This window comes from Schistocerca americana, chromosome 4, assembly GCF_021461395.2.
Source record: "Schistocerca americana isolate TAMUIC-IGC-003095 chromosome 4, iqSchAmer2.1, whole genome shotgun sequence".
Lineage (NCBI taxonomy): Eukaryota > Metazoa > Arthropoda > Insecta > Orthoptera > Acrididae > Schistocerca > Schistocerca americana.
The window spans coordinates 430,374,415-430,391,296 of NC_060122.1; the positions used below are offsets into that span (position 1 = coordinate 430,374,415).

Below are 16,882 nucleotides of genomic sequence, written 5' to 3' on the forward strand. Positions count from 1 at the left end.
CTGCAACAAATGATGATGCCCAAGTAGCAGTTTTAGCTGCTGTTGCGGCTAATCCGCACATCAGTAGCAGACAAATTGCGCGAGAATCGGGAATCTCAAAAACGTCGGTGTTGAGAATGCTACATCAACATCGATTGCACCCGTACCATATTTCTATGCACCAGGAATTGCATGGCGACGACTCTGAACGTAGTGTACAGTTCTGCCGCTGGGCACAAGACAAATTACGGGACGATGACAGATTTTTTGCACGCATTCCATTTAGCGACGAAGCGTTAGTCACGAACAGCGCTAACGTAAACCGGCATAATATGCACTATTGGGCATCGGAAAATCCACGATGACTGCGACAAGTGGAACATCAGCGACCTTCGCGGGTTAATGTATGGTGCGACATTATGGGAGGAAGGATAAATGGCCCCCATTTTATCGATGGCAGTCTAAATGGTGCAATGTATGCTTATTTCCTACGTAATGTTCTACCGATGTTACTACAAGATGTTTCACTGCATGACAGAATGGCGATGTACTTCCAACATGATGGATGTCCGGCACATAGCTCGCGTGCGGTTGAAGCGGTATTGAATAGCACATTTCATGACAGGTGGGTTGGTCGTCGAAGCACCATACCATGGCCCGCGCGTTCACCGGATCTGACGTCCCCGGATTTCTTTCTGTGGGGAAAGTTGAAGGGTATTTGCCATCATGATCCACCGACAACACTTGACAACATGCGTCAGCGCGTTGTCAATGCATGTGCGAACATTACGAAAGACGAACTACTAGCTGTTGAGAGGAATGTCATTACACGTATTGTCAAATGCATTGAGGTTGACTGACATCAATTTGAGCATTTATTGCATTAACGTGGTATTTATAGGTAATCACGCTGTAACAGCATGCGTTCTCAGAAATAAATTCACAAAGGTAGATGTATCACATTGGAACAACCGAAATAAAATGTTCAAACGTGCCTACGTTCTGTATTTTAATTTAAAAAACCTACCTGTTACCAACTGTTTGTCTAAAGTTTTGAGCTATATGTTTGTGACTATTACAGCGCCATTTATCACAAAGCGAAAAAAGTGGTCCAACTACATATTTGGAGATGGGCAAACTCTTTCAACCTTGGGAACTAGCTCACTGGTGATCGCTCTTTTTTGGGAACCGTTCATTTTTACTCGTTGACCGTTCATTGTGCTTGGTATACGGTTCTTATGAAAAATTGAAAATTAGTAGCATAGGTGACTGAAGATGGATGGCGCCAATAGGGGGACTTGCCTCCACCCTGGAGTACAGAGTTTTTATTCATAACAGAATCCTCACACACTTGCAATTTTCGTGATTCTGCAAAACATCTCGTTTAGCCAACTGTAGCGGTATCTGGCTGATCGCAGTGAAATAGACTGCTCGCCAGTTACGCACGATTTGTTGACCGCTACGAGCGGAATAGATAAATATGTAATAATTAGTTAACGAAGAAATAACAAATAAGCTAATGCAAACAATTTCGAAACAACAGATGACGATTGGTAAGGTACAATGAGCAGTCTAGTACTTGCGGCTGATTTTTAGTGCGCCAGTGAAATATTGTAGGAGTAATCATATTCTCTTTACGAAATGTGACACCATACACTCAGTTACGAAGCCCGGGCTTCATTCGGTTGTAAGTCGGGTCTTCCTTCCATAACAATGAACATGCACTTTTAACTTGGATCAAAAAAACACGGAAAAATGGCCATTCGCGTGTGCCGTGCCGACGTCCTTTGCATGTGTAATAACAAAAAAATTTGCTTTTTACAAGTATTTCTTCTGCTGTTTATCGAAATGAAGTAAGCTGATATGCAGTTTTGTTACCTGATAGATATATATAATACATACCACGTAATTTTTATGTAGTTTAATTATAAAATACATTTTAATTACCGGTCGTGAACGCTGAATAGAATAGGAAAATAACCAGAAGTTCAGATTTCGAAAAAGGTTTGAAACAGATCTAGAATGGGCGCGCGAAGCGAACGAAACGAAGAACAACAACTCGATACTGAACTATGAGCAGTCGCCAGTGGAACTGCGGCGACTGGCCACGCGAAGGAAGAGTCCGGCCGACCGAGACCGAGACAGGCGGAACGGGACTGAGGCTATGAACGAGAGCGACCGCTTCCCGTTCCCGGGAACTATAAGTAGAAAGCCGCACCCGAAGTGAACTATGAAGGACCGGTCCTTAGAATTCGTTCCTCGCTCTTTCCGTACATCTTGGTGAACCATTCCTTTAGACCCGTTAGTTCGCGAACAACCCATCTCTATTCATATTTCTTTACGTACTGCACGAATATGTAATAAACGGGGGTTCATATTTTAAAAAACGCAGTTGATATGCGTTTGACCTATGGCAGCGCCATCTAGCGGGCTAACCATAGCACCATCTGGTTTCCCCCTTCAAGCTAGACAGAGTTTCGTTCTTTGTACTCTTTTCGTTTGATGCTTATTTCGTGAGATATTTGGCCCGGTCACTATCAATGGACCACCTTGTGTACAGGAGTCACCTGCGCTTCTTTCCAGTCGCTTAGCACTTTGCGCTGGGCGAGGGATTCACGATAAATGCAAACTAAGTAAGGGACCAGTGCTGCAGAGTACTACTGATTGGAGAACAGACAAAACTAGTCTGCTCCAATTTTATGATACTTTTGTACTACCTTGGATGTGTGGTATACTGTCTGCCAGACTCATATCTTCAAATATTAAACGCTGTGCACGAAAACTGTATAGGCCCTAAAGGCTAAGAGCTCTGAAGAGGAGCCCAATCTCAGTCTTTCTGCTGAGGCTGGTAAGCTGGTACTGTCCATTGGGAGCCATCTGCTTATGTTGCGATAAGCATAGAACATGCACTTTTGACTCTCTCCTTGTCCGAGATTGTGTGACGTAATTCAACTCGTGTAATGTGCTTTCATTTAAAAAAAGTAAAGTAGCATTCAAAAGAAAATATCAAGTCTAGTGCGTTTGCCCGTATCACGTAATTTTAGTAGCTTATCTATTCTTTCCAAATATACACGGATTACGTTTGCTTATGCTGAGAATCAGTTGCCAGTCTTGCCACCAACGCCTGGCTAAAAGATCTTCTCGCATTTCGCAACAGTTTTTTAATCACTTGACCCACCTCCGTAGCGCACTAACGTGTTCCAAACTTACAAACTACGCACCTTGCTGAATTACCACTCCTGAAAGAAGCGCTGTTCCAGAGAAATGGCTTAGCCATTATTTGAGGCAACATTTCTTGAACGTATCGTTTATTCTGTAGCGCAATTGGCGCTATTCTGAAACTTTCTATCCAATTAAAATTGTGTGCCGGACTAGGACTCGACACAGTATCTCGCTTTTGTGCTCTTCCAGCAACTAACTGCTGACACAAAAAAAAACAATTTACTCGATTGCTGAATTTCTCAGCATAAATGAACATGCTGCATATTTTGTTTTACCAAGAGGCCTTTTGAGTCTCGGCATAAATATAAATTCTCATGCCTGTTGTGAGATGCATAATATTTATTTTCATGTAGCAAGAAGTTGCGTAAGTCTATATGGAAATTAACAGGAATTTATTATATTACACTCTTCTATATTCGTTTTCGTAAATTTAGTAAAAGATTCATTATAAGTACTCTGACTAGACTACTATTGGGATGATGAACGAGACTCGTAATAAAATACAGATATTTCAATAAGATTCATCTGATTTTCCAAGGCTCCATCTTCAACAGCGATGGAGACAAACTTTCGATAATTTTAAATCTTTACCCATGCAAAAGATACTGTTTTGTGGAACTGGATGAATCTTTGTGAAACACCATCTAGGAATCAAATATCGATACAAAATTTAAGACTGACCCTCACAATTTCAATTCTGGCAATAGCCCTCACCAACTGTCCGAAGATTACAGAAGCCGTGCGCGTACTTGCTAAGACTAATACAAACGCAATATTTTAGATTAGAGTCCAAGGCCCAGCACACAATACTAAACCTACCAGAAAGTTCAACAGCCCATATTCCGCTGCAAAATGAAAGATTGATCCAGGAAACAGCACCCAATGTTGTGGCCACGGCATTTTTCCAGTATCTTCCTCACTTCAGGAGTGCTAGTCCAGTGGAGTATGCATAATTGGTCTGTAGCCATTTGAGAAGTAGAAATGAGGAACTGGTAGAAATGACGTTGCTAGTATCAGTCACAAGTCACAGCTGTAGACACTGTTGTCCAAAATGAAAGCAACAAACAGCTATTTTCCCGTCCTGTGTCTAATTCACTACATAATCATACAGACGGTCAACAGATGCCCGTACTGTCGTGTTCTGCACGGAAGATGACATTCCGTTCAACGCACAACCACGCCAACGATGACATCAGGGCACCTATCAAACGGCGTGGTGTTTGCCGGGTAGTCCCACATCCACAATCGCTGTGTACAATCACACAGTACGGCACAGAAGACGCCTACCCACCCTCTACGTTGGAGGACCGTAGGAAGAATGGAAGCAGGATAGTCGCAAACTGGTGTAGCCCGATGGCTTAATGTGAATCTTTCTACTGTTTCTTGGATGTAGCGACAGTTTAGAGGGGCCAAAACGGTGTCCCAAAGACCAGTGCACAGCCGACCACGTGTGACATCAAAAAGAGAACCGTTACACGGCTGTAAGGGCACGACGTTACCGCGTTAGTACAGCACGGCAACTGGCATCTGATATCGCAGCATCCACTGGGCGTGTTATATCTAGCCGAACGGTGTGCAGAAGGCTTCGGCAGAGTGGAATATGTCTGAAAACTGCTGCATGTGTACCTCTGACGCACGCGGCTTCACAGAAGGAAACGACTGGAATGAAGTCATCAAAACGCCACCTGGACGTCGAACAGTGGGAAAATTTTCGTTTCACAGACGAGTCCCGATTTGGCCCGGAGAGTGACTCTCGACAGATTCGCACCTGAGGGAACATAGAACACTTCGGGAACCGACATTTGAGTAGGATCCCTGATGGTCTGGGTGGAGATTATGTTGACTACTCGAACACCTCTTCATGAAATTGTACTGTTGAATCGTCAAGGTTTAACTGCCGTAAGGTATCGCGACGAGATCTTGAGACCTCATGTGCGGTGGTTGTGAGGTGCTGCGGGCCCCGACTTCGTGCTGATGGACGATAATGCTAGACGGGTTGATGTTTTCTTGGAAACGGAAGATACTGCACGCATAGCGTGGCCTGCCCGCTCTGTCCGTTTGAATTCCATGAGCACATCTGGGATGCACTAGGGAGACGGGTTGCATCACGTTAGCATCCACTAACCACTCTTCAAGACTTCTGAGCAGCTCTGCAGGAATAATTGGTATTGCTGTCTCAACATAAGATTCATATCATTCCCATCATGCTCCGTCGTTGTCAGGCCTGTATGGCTGCCAGAGGTGGCCACACACTATACTGAGCACATTAACCAGTGTTCGGAATGTGTGCAAGTTTCCCACAAAAAGCCACATGATCGGCGACTGGGTCTGGGTGGCTGTAATACGCCCGGGAGTACAATTGGGTGGGGAAATTCTTTTAAACTGTTTCGGACCGTTGCTTGACCGTGCGTCCTGTCCACACCACGTACCTGATAATCCCGCGGCGGTCGTATTGTCCTGCTCCACACTGCTGTTGGCTTGCCTGAAATTATCTATCGAAATATGCAAGCGAGTAAGGGGAGCCACTCAACGTTAACAACACTGTTCTACGTCTGGTATGAATATCTATATTCTGACACGATATGGAAATCACAGGTTGCACGGTTTACACTCTAAGTAGCAAATGACAGTCCTGATGATTATCTGCCCGCAATATCATTCTGACGAGCGTACAAGTAACCGACACGACGCGGGTGATTGTTGATGATGCGGAAGCAGAATGATGGCACGAAAGTTCTTACGCTCGTCACACATACAGATATCTGCTAATAGTCCTCCTTGTCACTAGTAATGATATAACACTGCTCTAAAGTTAATTTTTCAGTCCTTAGTTCTCACTTGTACGAGCGTGCGCGTAATTGTCGTGGCGCGGCTGATTGTTGATAATGCGGAAACACGATGATGGAACGCACGTCCTCGCGCTCGCTACAAGACACTGGCACTTAAATGCTCTCTTTTGTGGTAAATAGTATTACTGATTCACATTAGTTCATTCTTGGAGACCGAACACGGCGCGGATGGTTGATACAGTACGGTAAGACACGCAATGAGAGGATACACAAATACGTTATCAGCAGCACTGCACAGTTTTAAATTACTTCTTGATCGCACTTTCCTCTGAATCGTTTACTTATTTTATCACTTTACTGTAATAGCAATTGTAGCAACACCTCAACTTCCAAACTAACAGTATCTCACATGCAGAGCTACACACTACACAACGTAACAGTTCCATGTCCCGCGCTCGACTCTGCAGACGCGGCTACCCGCAAAGATACTCCACAACTAAGCCAGCGACCCCCCTGCGGGTCCGGGGATTAGAATAGGCCCGCGGTATTCCTGCCTGTCGTACGAGGCGACTAAAAGGAGTTTCAACCGTTTCGGCCTTCCATTTGATGGTCCCCCTTGGGGTTTGACCTCCATTTTTCAAAATTCTACAGAAGTACGAGCCTTTTGGGGAAGGACACCTTACATGGTGTACCACTGGTCCTAAGTGCACTAAGACCTTGGCACTCAGCATTGCACTGGCGTTGTAACCATACCCACTATTCCTCAAATTGGGCCTCAACGCGTGATGGGTTGTCCAAGTTACGCCCATCGTGCATCTCCATCTGCACCAGCGATCATGATGGACTTTCCATGGCACCAGAAATCCAGCACGGTAGCCAGCCCGTTGTGGTGGGGTCGTCATGTACCCCCTAGGTTGTAGCCCCCTGACAACACAGGGATCGTACTGCCGATACCTGAGCTGCACCCTCCCCACGTCGGCCAAGGAGTTGATGCCCGTCTCCTTGGGGCATCAGGACTCCCGGCAATGGTCATCCTGCCAGGTGGCCCTTGCTGCGGCTGGGTGGCGCCCGTGGGGAGAGCCCCTGGTCGGAGTGGGTGGTATCGGGGCGGACGTTTCGCAGATGAAACGTCAACATGTATCAGGTCGCTCTGTGGCCGAGTCTTTCAAAAGAAAAGGTACCGTTTCTAGTTCTGGTTCTCCTGCCCTTTCCCCCTTGGCCACTCCATGGGAGGAGGGACAAGCCCGCCGGCTTGGGACGAAGTACTTCCCCCGCTATTTGGTCTGTTCTCGAACCGATGGGGGGACGTTCGCCACCTCCAAGCCCATGTTCTTTGTTCAGCACATTGAGGACGTCTTCGGGGAAATCGAGGCTCTCAGCAAGATGCGTTCAGGGTCCGTTCTTCTCAAGACCACCTCCGCCACACAGTCGGCGGCGCTCCAGGCGTGCGACCGCCTAGGGGACATCCCAGTATCCACTGTCCCACATCTGGCACTAAATAGGACGCAGGGGGTTATTTTTCATCGTGACCTCCTGCTACAATCTGATGAGGAGCTCAGGGCCAACCTGGAGCGCCGAGGCGTGCATTTCGTCCGGCGAGTCCAGCGCGGCCCCAAAGACCGTCACATCGACACCGGGGCCTTTATCCTCGCCTTCGAGGGGGACGTTCTCCCAGAGAAGGTAAAGGTGATGTGCTACCGGTGTGACGTGCGCCCTTACGTCCCGCCTCCTATGCGCTGTTTTAGGTGTTTGCGCTTTGGGCACATGTCATCACGGTGTGAGGCTGAGCCCCTTTGTGGCGATTGTGGACGTCCTCTTCGTGAGGAACATACATGCACCCCACCACCTCGGTGCGTTAATTGTCCTGGCGTCCACTCGCCTAGGTCCTCAGAATGCCCCGCATATCAGAAGGAGAAGAAGATACAAGAAATCAAAACTTTGGATCGGCTCTCTTATTCTGAGGCCCGGAAGAAGTACGACCGCCTCCATCCTGTGTCATTGACCACTTCGTTCGCCTCAGTTGTGTCCACTCCTTCTGCGGTATCCTCACCCCTATCCTGTCCTCCCTCCGCCTCCTCCGCCCATCAGGGGGCTCTGCCTCCGCCTCCCAAATCCCTCCCTTCCAAATCATCCTCCCCCGTGGCCCCCACCCCCTCTGCCCCAGGGGCCACCCTTCCTCCTCCTCCTCCTCCTCCTCCTCCTCCTCCTCCTCCTCCCCCCCTCCCCCCCCTCCCCCCCCCACGCCACCTGAGAAGCGATCCTCTTCTCAGGCGTCCATCGGGGCAACGTTCTGGACCCCAGCTTCCGAGGTCCGGCGTTCCAAAACGGACCCCGCGCGTGAGGACCTTCTTCGGGTCCAGCCCACCATCCCTGTGCCTCCTCGGCCTTCCAAGAAGGCCTCCAAGAAGAAGTCTCTATCCCCCTCTCCACCCCGGCGCGTTTCGTCTGACGCTCCATCCGTGAGTCGCTGCTCCCGGCCGTCCTCAGTTTCGCCGGGACGCTCTGCTGCCAGGCGCTCCGCCGGCCTTTCGTCGGCAAATGATGCGGCCCCTCCTACACAACCAGGGACAGCGGCCGCAGCTGGCGACGACTCGATGGAACCGGATCCGCCTCCCGTCGGTTGTAGCGTTGTTCCCTCACAACCTGGCCCTCCGCGGCCGTCGAGGTGACCAGCTCTTCCCCCGTCTCGTTCCCCCAACCTTTTGACTAGCGATGGCGTTGTTTCATTGGAACATAAGAGGTATTCGATCTAATCGGGAGGAATTACAACTGCTCCTCCGCCTGCACTGTCCACTCGTCCTTGGTCTCCAGGAAACCAAGTTGCGCCCGACTGACCGTATTGCCTTTACTCACTATACCTCGGAGCGGTATGACCTCACCCCTGTGGACGGTATCCCAGCTCATGGTGGGGTCATGTTGCTCGTTCGGGACGATGTTCACTACCATCCCATCCCATGGACCACCCCACTCCAAGCAATAGCTGTCCGCATTACTCTTTCTGCTTTTACTTTCTCAGTTTGTACCATCTACACTCCACCGTCATCTGCTGTTAGTCGGGCTGACATGATGCACCTGATCGTTCAGCTTCCCCCGCCGTTCTTATTGTTTGGCGACTTCAATGCCCATCATCCCCTTTGGGGCTCTCCTGCATCCTGTCCAAGACGCTCACTCTTGGCGGATGTCTTCAACCATCTCAATCTTGTCTGCCTCAATACCGGCGCCCCGACTTTCCTCTCGTACTCTACTCATACCTACTCCCACTTGGATCTCTCGATCTGTTCTACCACTCTTGTCCGTCGGTTCGAGTGGTATGTCCTTTCTGACACCTATTCGAGCGACCACTTCCCCTGTGTCGTTCGTCTCCTGCACCACACCCCATCCCCACGTCCTTCGAGCTGGAACATACTGAAAGCTGACTGGGGACTTTACTCCTCCCTGGCGACCTTTCCGGACCACGATTTTCCCAGTTGTGACAGTCAGGTCGAATACCTCACGGCTGTTATCATCAATGCTGCCGAACGTTCCATTCCTCGTACTACTACTTCTTCTTCACGTCACGTTTCCGTCCCCTGGTGGAACGAGGCTTGTAGGGACGCTATCCGTGCTCGACGACGTGCTTTACGCACCTTTCGCCGCCATCCTATGTTGGCGAATTCTATTGAATACAAACGACTCCGAGCGCAAAGCCGTAGAGTCATCAAAGACAGCAAAAAAGCTTGTTGGGCCTCTTTCACCAGCTCCTTTAACAGTTTTACTCCCTCTTCCGTCGTTTGGGGTAGTCTGCGCCGGCTGTCGGGCATTAAGGCCCACTCCTCAGTACCTGGCCTGACCTCGGGTAATGAGGTCCTCGTTGATCCTGTGGCTGTCTCCAACGCCTTTGGCCGCTTTTTCGCGGAGGTTTCAAGCTCTGCCCATTACCATCCTGCCTTCCTTCCCAGGAAAGAGGCAGAAGAGGCTCGGTGACCTTCCTTCCACTCGCTGAATCTGGAAACTTATAATGCCCCCGTTACTATGCGGGAACTCGAACGTGCGCTTGCACTGTCCCGGTCCTCTGCTCCGGGGCCAGATGCCATTCACGTTCAGATGCTGACACACCTTTCTCCGGCGGGCAAAAGCTTCCTTCTTCGTACCTACAATCGCGTCTGGACCGAAGGTCAAGTCCCCATGCGTTGGCGTGACGCCGTTGTTGTTCCTATACCCAAACCCGGGAAGGATAGACACCTTCCTTCTAGTTACCGCCCCATTTCTCTTACAAGCTGTGTCTGTAAGGTGATGGAGCGCATGGTTAATGCTCGGTTAGTCTGGATTCTTGAATCTCGACGACTACTTACTAATGTCCAATGCGGCTTTCGTCGCCGCCGCTCTGCTGTTGACCACCTTGTGACCTTGTCAACATTCATCATGAACAACTTTTTGCGAAGGCGCCAAACGGTAGCCGTGTTCTTCGACTTGGAGAAGGCTTATGATACCTGTTGGAGAGGAGGTATCCTCCGCACTATGCACAGGTGGGGCCTACGCGGTCGCCTGCCCCTTTTTATTGATTCCTTTTTAACGGAACGAAAGTTTAGGGTACGTGTGGGTTCCGTATTGTCCGACGTCTTCCTCCAGGAGAACGGAGTGCCTCAGGGCTCCGTCTTGAGCGTAGCCCTTTTTGCCATCGCGATCAATCCAATTATGGATTGCATTCCACCTAATGTCTCAGGCTCTCTCTTTGTCGATGACTTCGCGATCTACTGCAGTGCCCAGAGAACATGCCTCCTGGAGCGCTGCCTTCAGCGTTGTCTAGACAGCCTCTACTCTTGGAGCGTGGCAAATGGCTTCCAGTTCTCTGAAGAGAAGACGGTTTGTATCAACTTTTGGCGATATAAAGCGTTCCTTCCGCCATCCTTACATCTCGGTCCCGTTGTTCTCCCATTCGTGGACACAACTAAGTTTCTAGAGCTCACATTGGACAGGAAACTGTGTTGGTCTCCACATGTCTCTTATTTGGCGGCCCGTTGTACACGTTCCCTTAATGTCCTCAGAGTTCTTAGCGGTTCATCTTGGGGAGAGGATCGCACTGTCCTGCTTCGCTTGTATCGGTCCATAGTCCGATCGAAGCTGGATTATGGGAGCTTCGTCTACTCGTCCGCTCGGCCCTCCCTCTTACACCGGCTCAACTCCATCCACCATCGGGGGATACGTCTTGCGACCGGAGCCTTCTACACTAGTCCTGTCGAGTGTCTTTATGCTGAAGCTGCTGAGTTACCATTGACCTACCGGCGCGACGTACTGCTGTGTCGGTATGCCTGCCGGCTGTTGTCTATGCCCGACCACCCCTCTTACGAGTCCTTCTTCGCCGATTCTCTCGACTGTCAGTACGGGTTGTATGTGTCTGCCCTGCTGCCCCCCGGAGTCCGCTTCCGTCGCCTGCTTCGACAATTGGATTTTGCCCTCCCTACCACCTTCAGAGAGGGTAAGAGCCCGACACCACCTTGGCTCCAGGCTCCGGTTCCTATTTATCTCGACCTCAGCTCACTCCCGAAGGAGGGTACTCCGGCTTCAGTGTATTGCTCACGGTTTGTCGAACTTCGTGCTCGACTTGCCGGTCACACCTTTATTTACACCGATGGCTCCAAAACTGACGACGGTGTCGGCTGTGCCTTTGTCTTCGGGGCCGCCACCTTTAAATACCGGCTCCTCGACCAATGTTCCAGCTTTACGGGCGAGCTTTTTGCTCTCCATCAGGCCGTTCAGTATGCCCGCCGCCACCGCCATTCATCGTATGTACTCTGCTCTGACTCACTCGGTGCTCTTCAGAGCCTTGGAGCTCCCAATCCGGTCCATCACTTGATTCAATGGATACAGCAGTCCCTCCATTCTTTCGCTGATAATGGTGGTTCTGTCAGCTTTCTGTGGGTTCCCAGACATGTAGGAGTGCCTGGGAATGAGGCTGCGGATGCTGCAGCCAAGGCTGCAGTCGTCCTGCCTCGGCCAGCCTCCCATTGTGTCCCGTCATCTGACGTTCGTGGGGATGTATGTAAGAGGCTTGTGTCGTTGTGGTGGGATGCTTGGTCATCCCTCCAAGGAAACAAGCTCCGGGCAGTAAAACCGCTCCCAACTGCTTGGACAACATCCTCCCGACCATCTCGGCTCCAGGAGGTCCTTCTGACCAGGTTGCGGATTGGGCATTGCCGGTTTAGCCACCGCTACCTGCTCTCCGGTGACCCAGCCCCGCAGTGCCCTTGTGGTCAGGCATTAACAGTGCGCCATGTTTCATTGTCGTGTCCCCGTTTTAGTCAATTTCGTGTTATCCTGTCCCTGCCATCTACTTTACCGGATGTTTTAGCTGATGACGCTCGAGCAGCTGCTCGTATTCTGCGTTTTATAACTTTAACTGGCTTGTCCAAAGACATTTAACCTTCTTACTTATTTTATCTGCATCTTTGTCAGGTCCTTCTGATGTCCCCCCATCCCCTTGAGTTTTAGCAGATTCCATGTGCTCTAACACCAGTGACTGGGCGCTAATGACCTCAGCAGTTGAGCGCCCTTAAAGCCTACCCAACAAAAATAATAAGCCAGCGATATGACAGTACGCCTTCGATCATAAATATAATAGACTGGACCTGACGTCATTTTCGTGGCTCCAACATCTCTGGGCTCAAGTCCCGTGAATGTTGACAAAACATGGTTGTTTCGTGTTGCGCTTATGGCTGTACTCAGCGTTTTGTCTGGGGAAATGGCATTACATTTCACGTGTAAATGTTTCTATGATAGTGCAGGTGCGTTTATTGAAATCTGCTGAATTGACTTTTATATGTTTTTTTACACTTGAAATAGAGTATCACGTAAATTAGTGTTGAAAGTGATGCCTGTAAAGTCAGACTCATATTACATTTTGGAAAGTATCTGCGATAATTCGGTTACAGAAGTATAACTGTTTCTTGTTCCTACTCATAGGTTCCCTAAGGATGAAAAAAAACTGAAGGCAGCTTTGGATGCAGGGCCTGAAACAGAAAAACTTCAAAGTCTCACCTTTCATCTAAAGTATCATTTTTTAAAAACTGACAGTTTCTACTTTTGTAAAAATAGTAGAAACTGAACCTTTGAAGTGCACCTAAAATTGATACTCTAAAATGGACCTGCTCCTAAAGTCGACAATTTTGGCACCTATAGTAGACATAATTCCCATATCCCATTTTCTAAGTGACTAGAGCTCAAAACGAGGCGAATCCAATGTTTAAAGTTTTGACACGAGCCCATTCTTTTGTTTAAAAGAATTTTAACGACATTTTACTTTAATTGATAGTTTATAGTAATTTCGTCTCGCTGCCCACCAGAATGGCGTTCGATGTATTTGCTAGATTTTATAAATGGTACTGTGAACAAATCCAGATCAAAATGTGGTTCTGGCATAATTTTTCGCAAATAAAAAAGTAATTTTTGTTGGAAGCGTTTCGCAGTCAATTGAGAAATGAGAAAATACGATACAAACATAGGATGGCAGACCGCTGATTTGAAATCCCGCCACATTTTGCCAACAGTCACGTGGATTATGTTGGAGCCACACCAGCCCTATAGCTTCTGCACAGCAAGGCCAGTCTACTAAAGTGCGCGTCATTTATGACGGCGGCCGAGTTTAGGTTCGTTCTGCACGTCTGACGTCACAAAACAGTCAGCCAATGAACAAAGAACGACGTTGCCAGAGTTCGACTGCAGTGCAGAGCACGGACGCGTGTCTTCAGTTTTAGAAACGTTCAGTCATAAATAAAGTAATTGAACAAAAGCAATGTCTTGACAGCAGACTTTCTTTTATAGGAAGTTTGGAAAAAGCATTCTTTATACCAACTGCTTCATATTCCATTAATTAATTAAAACAAACAAGCAATAAGCCTCCTAATTCTGGTGATAGCAAGGAAATGTGTTTGTATCATTCTCACTAACCGCTTTTTCGCAATAAAGAACAGCGGTAATTGTTTATTTCCTATTGTACTTCGACGAAACGTGAGTAATTGATAATCATCCCAACAGTGTTTGTCGGTATTTTGCGTGAAATTTTAAAGTCCTCCAGGAGATGTATTGGACGACAAGCTGCGTTAGCGTAATGGTTAAAGTATGTGGCTGCTAAGCGAAAGGTTCGAAGTTCAAACCTTGATCGGTGCTTTTTTCTTTATTTAAAAACAATATCGAAGTGTCTTACTTCATGAATTTTATTCGTTTGAATGTAATTTTTTGAAATTTCTAGTGGCTACTAAAATCGACCATACAGAAAGTATAACCTATGGACTTTCACCTCTGCAAACTCTTCAAAATTTCGTGCAGTGGTTTACTACATCTAATGCTGCACAATAACTGCGTTGAACATTGAAACAAAATTGTCATTTATGGGGGGAAGGTATCAGTCAAGAAGATGTGTAAAAATCAAATTTTTGGGCCAAATGGTTTTTGTGAAATCTAATGATAGTGTGTCAAAGCAGTCGAAACACCAGGTGTCTGCACAGGCGAGCAGTGCATGACGACAAAATCGCGCACATCGCGGAATGCGGGGAGCAAGTCTCTGTAGCAGAGAAAGGGTTAATGCGGCAGTGGTGGCATTACTTCATAAACTGCGCGCTCCCTCCTAAACGTAAGTTTGCGAACTATACTATGGCGCTGCTTCTCTTGGCGCGTGCAATTGGCAACGCAGCAATCTCCCGCGCTCTGGGCGGGCATGCGCGAACCGCCAAGATAAAAGAATTGAACTATAGTGTCTATGGTCGAAGAAGTACGCTCACATGGTCGCGAGGGGTGGGGGTGGGGAGGGGGAGAGTCTGCTCGGTTAGGCGGGTCTCACTCTAATCTAGCAGAATGTTTGAAAAACAGCATTTGTAAGATTAATTTTTGAACTGTCCTATGATCCAGCATCAGCCGTGTCCTCGTTTGTCCGCAGGCTGACACGAGCGGCCTGGACCTGATAGAGCTGGGCGAGAACGTGGTGCGCGCGCAGCAGCGGCAGCAGCACCCACCGCGCACGCCGTCCAGTTTGGCGGCGAGCAGCACACCCAGCGTGCTCGAGGTCGACACCGAGACGCTCAGCAAGGACGGCGCCGGCTCGCCCACCATCTCGCTGCACCCGCCGCCCACCTACGAGTCCATCTTCGGCTGCTTCGACATGGCGGACCTGCCACCCTCCTACGACGAGATCCTCCGCCAGATCGAGATGCGCGAGTTTCGCGTCGCTAGCAGAGGCGGCGGCAGCAGCGACGGCGGAGGCGGCGATGGCGACACCGGAGGTGGCGGCGAAGAGGAGTGCCTGGCACCTAACGGCCCCCCGCCGGAGGCTGACAGCCTCCAGCCGGAGGCGCAGCCGCTCACTGCGACGATAGCGGAGGCAGAGGAAGATTACGAGCCGGGCGACATACGAGAGAGCAGGGTGTAGCGCGCGAGCTCCCACCGCTCGAGACAGTTTCTTGAGGCACCGACAGGTGTCTGCAGGATTTTAAGGACGTTTCCAGTTGACGCATATCCGTTTATCGCATTTTGTGCAGACAATATTGTAGAATGGTAGCCGAACGTATATTTTGTATTTATTGAGACCACGCTTCGACGGTTACTTCAGGTCTGCATCCGCAGCTTTCTCGCTCATAATGTTGTCTTACCTTTCTTTTCGGCGCCTCAACGGTTCTTTGCGTTTCGTACGAGACGGCAGAAAACAGTGGCGGAATATCGGACTGTAACAGTCTCTGAGAAAACAGAGTACAACGATCGCGCAGAGTCTCAGATAGTACAGTAGTTTGTAGCTTAAATAAACGCTCAACAACGAACGTGATGTTCGCAAAATCGTACAATATTTTCCATACGTAGGAAGATTTTTTATTATGTACTGAATACACAAAACATTTCACAAGTTTCAGTGTTTAAAATAAAATCCTCTCAATGGGTTTATCAATATTGTACAAAATAATTATGAATTGCGAAGTAGAGAGATGGATTACTTTTATCGAAAATTACATAAAACATGAATTTATTCGTAAGTTTCTAACTGCTAATTAAGAACGTTGGATCTCTTATTTTCAGTAGTATTTGTTCCGATCCAAACTTGCGCAGAAATGACTTATTTCTTAATGAAATATTAAGACATACAAAACCGTGAGAGCGAGTGTACACAATTATTATTTAAATTTCGACAAAAGTTTTTGTCGCTCTCGCTTTGCCCTTTCACTTCTCCGGTACAATTTCTGATATTCAAACATACATTACTGTCATGAAACTGTAATTACTATAACATTTGTCCAAATTCTAAATGTCGGAAGATATCTTTTGTCTTCTACGAATTGATTGTACAGCACTTAGATAAGACGATCGCTTGAAGATTCAAGCATACTGTAAGCTTTTGCAATTTCTCTGTAAAAACTCTTTTTTTTCATTGTCCGATAAAATGTATATCATGCTGAAACACGCATTGTAAATCTAAACAAAAAACTGGAATTTTCAAACAAATTATATGGTAATCTAGGTAATATGGCACTTAAACGAATAAAAATCTAGTCCAGTAATTGTCATTATTTGTATAAATTATGTCAGGATGCAAAATTCAGTTGCTGCATTCTCGTCATGGCGAAGGATACCATTGGCATGTCAGTGAGAAGCAATTTCATAGCAACTAAGAGGATGCAAGTCAGTGAACAGACCTTTTCGTGGTTTATGCTGATACCATGTACCGATTTATTACTGCATTATGCACCTCTAAATCTTCAACAAACAGGAGTACCAATATATTAGTAGAGCGATCACACGATATGCTGTGGTTCAAATTGTGAAGAAATTCTTCTGAAAACAGTGCCATGTTCCTCACACAAGGCAAACAATGATGTGAAAAGAAACGAAATATAAACCAAATGTATGTTTCCTGTGTCCTAGCCAAGGTAGAAAGA

General features: G+C 47.8%; 1 protein-coding gene across 1 annotated transcript in view; it reads left to right on the plus strand.

Annotated features, from left to right (window-relative positions):
- The window catches only part of LOC124612808, an 81,675-nt gene extending 65,182 nt beyond the window's left edge, over nucleotides 1-16,493 (plus strand). Inside the window, exon 3 of the mRNA XM_047141229.1 lies at nucleotides 14,899-16,493. Within this exon, the coding sequence (XP_046997185.1) occupies nucleotides 14,899-15,387 (489 nt within the window). The 3' untranslated portion in view covers nucleotides 15,388-16,493. The remainder of the gene's footprint in view (nucleotides 1-14,898) is intronic.
- Nucleotides 16,494-16,882: the final 389 nt, after the last annotated feature.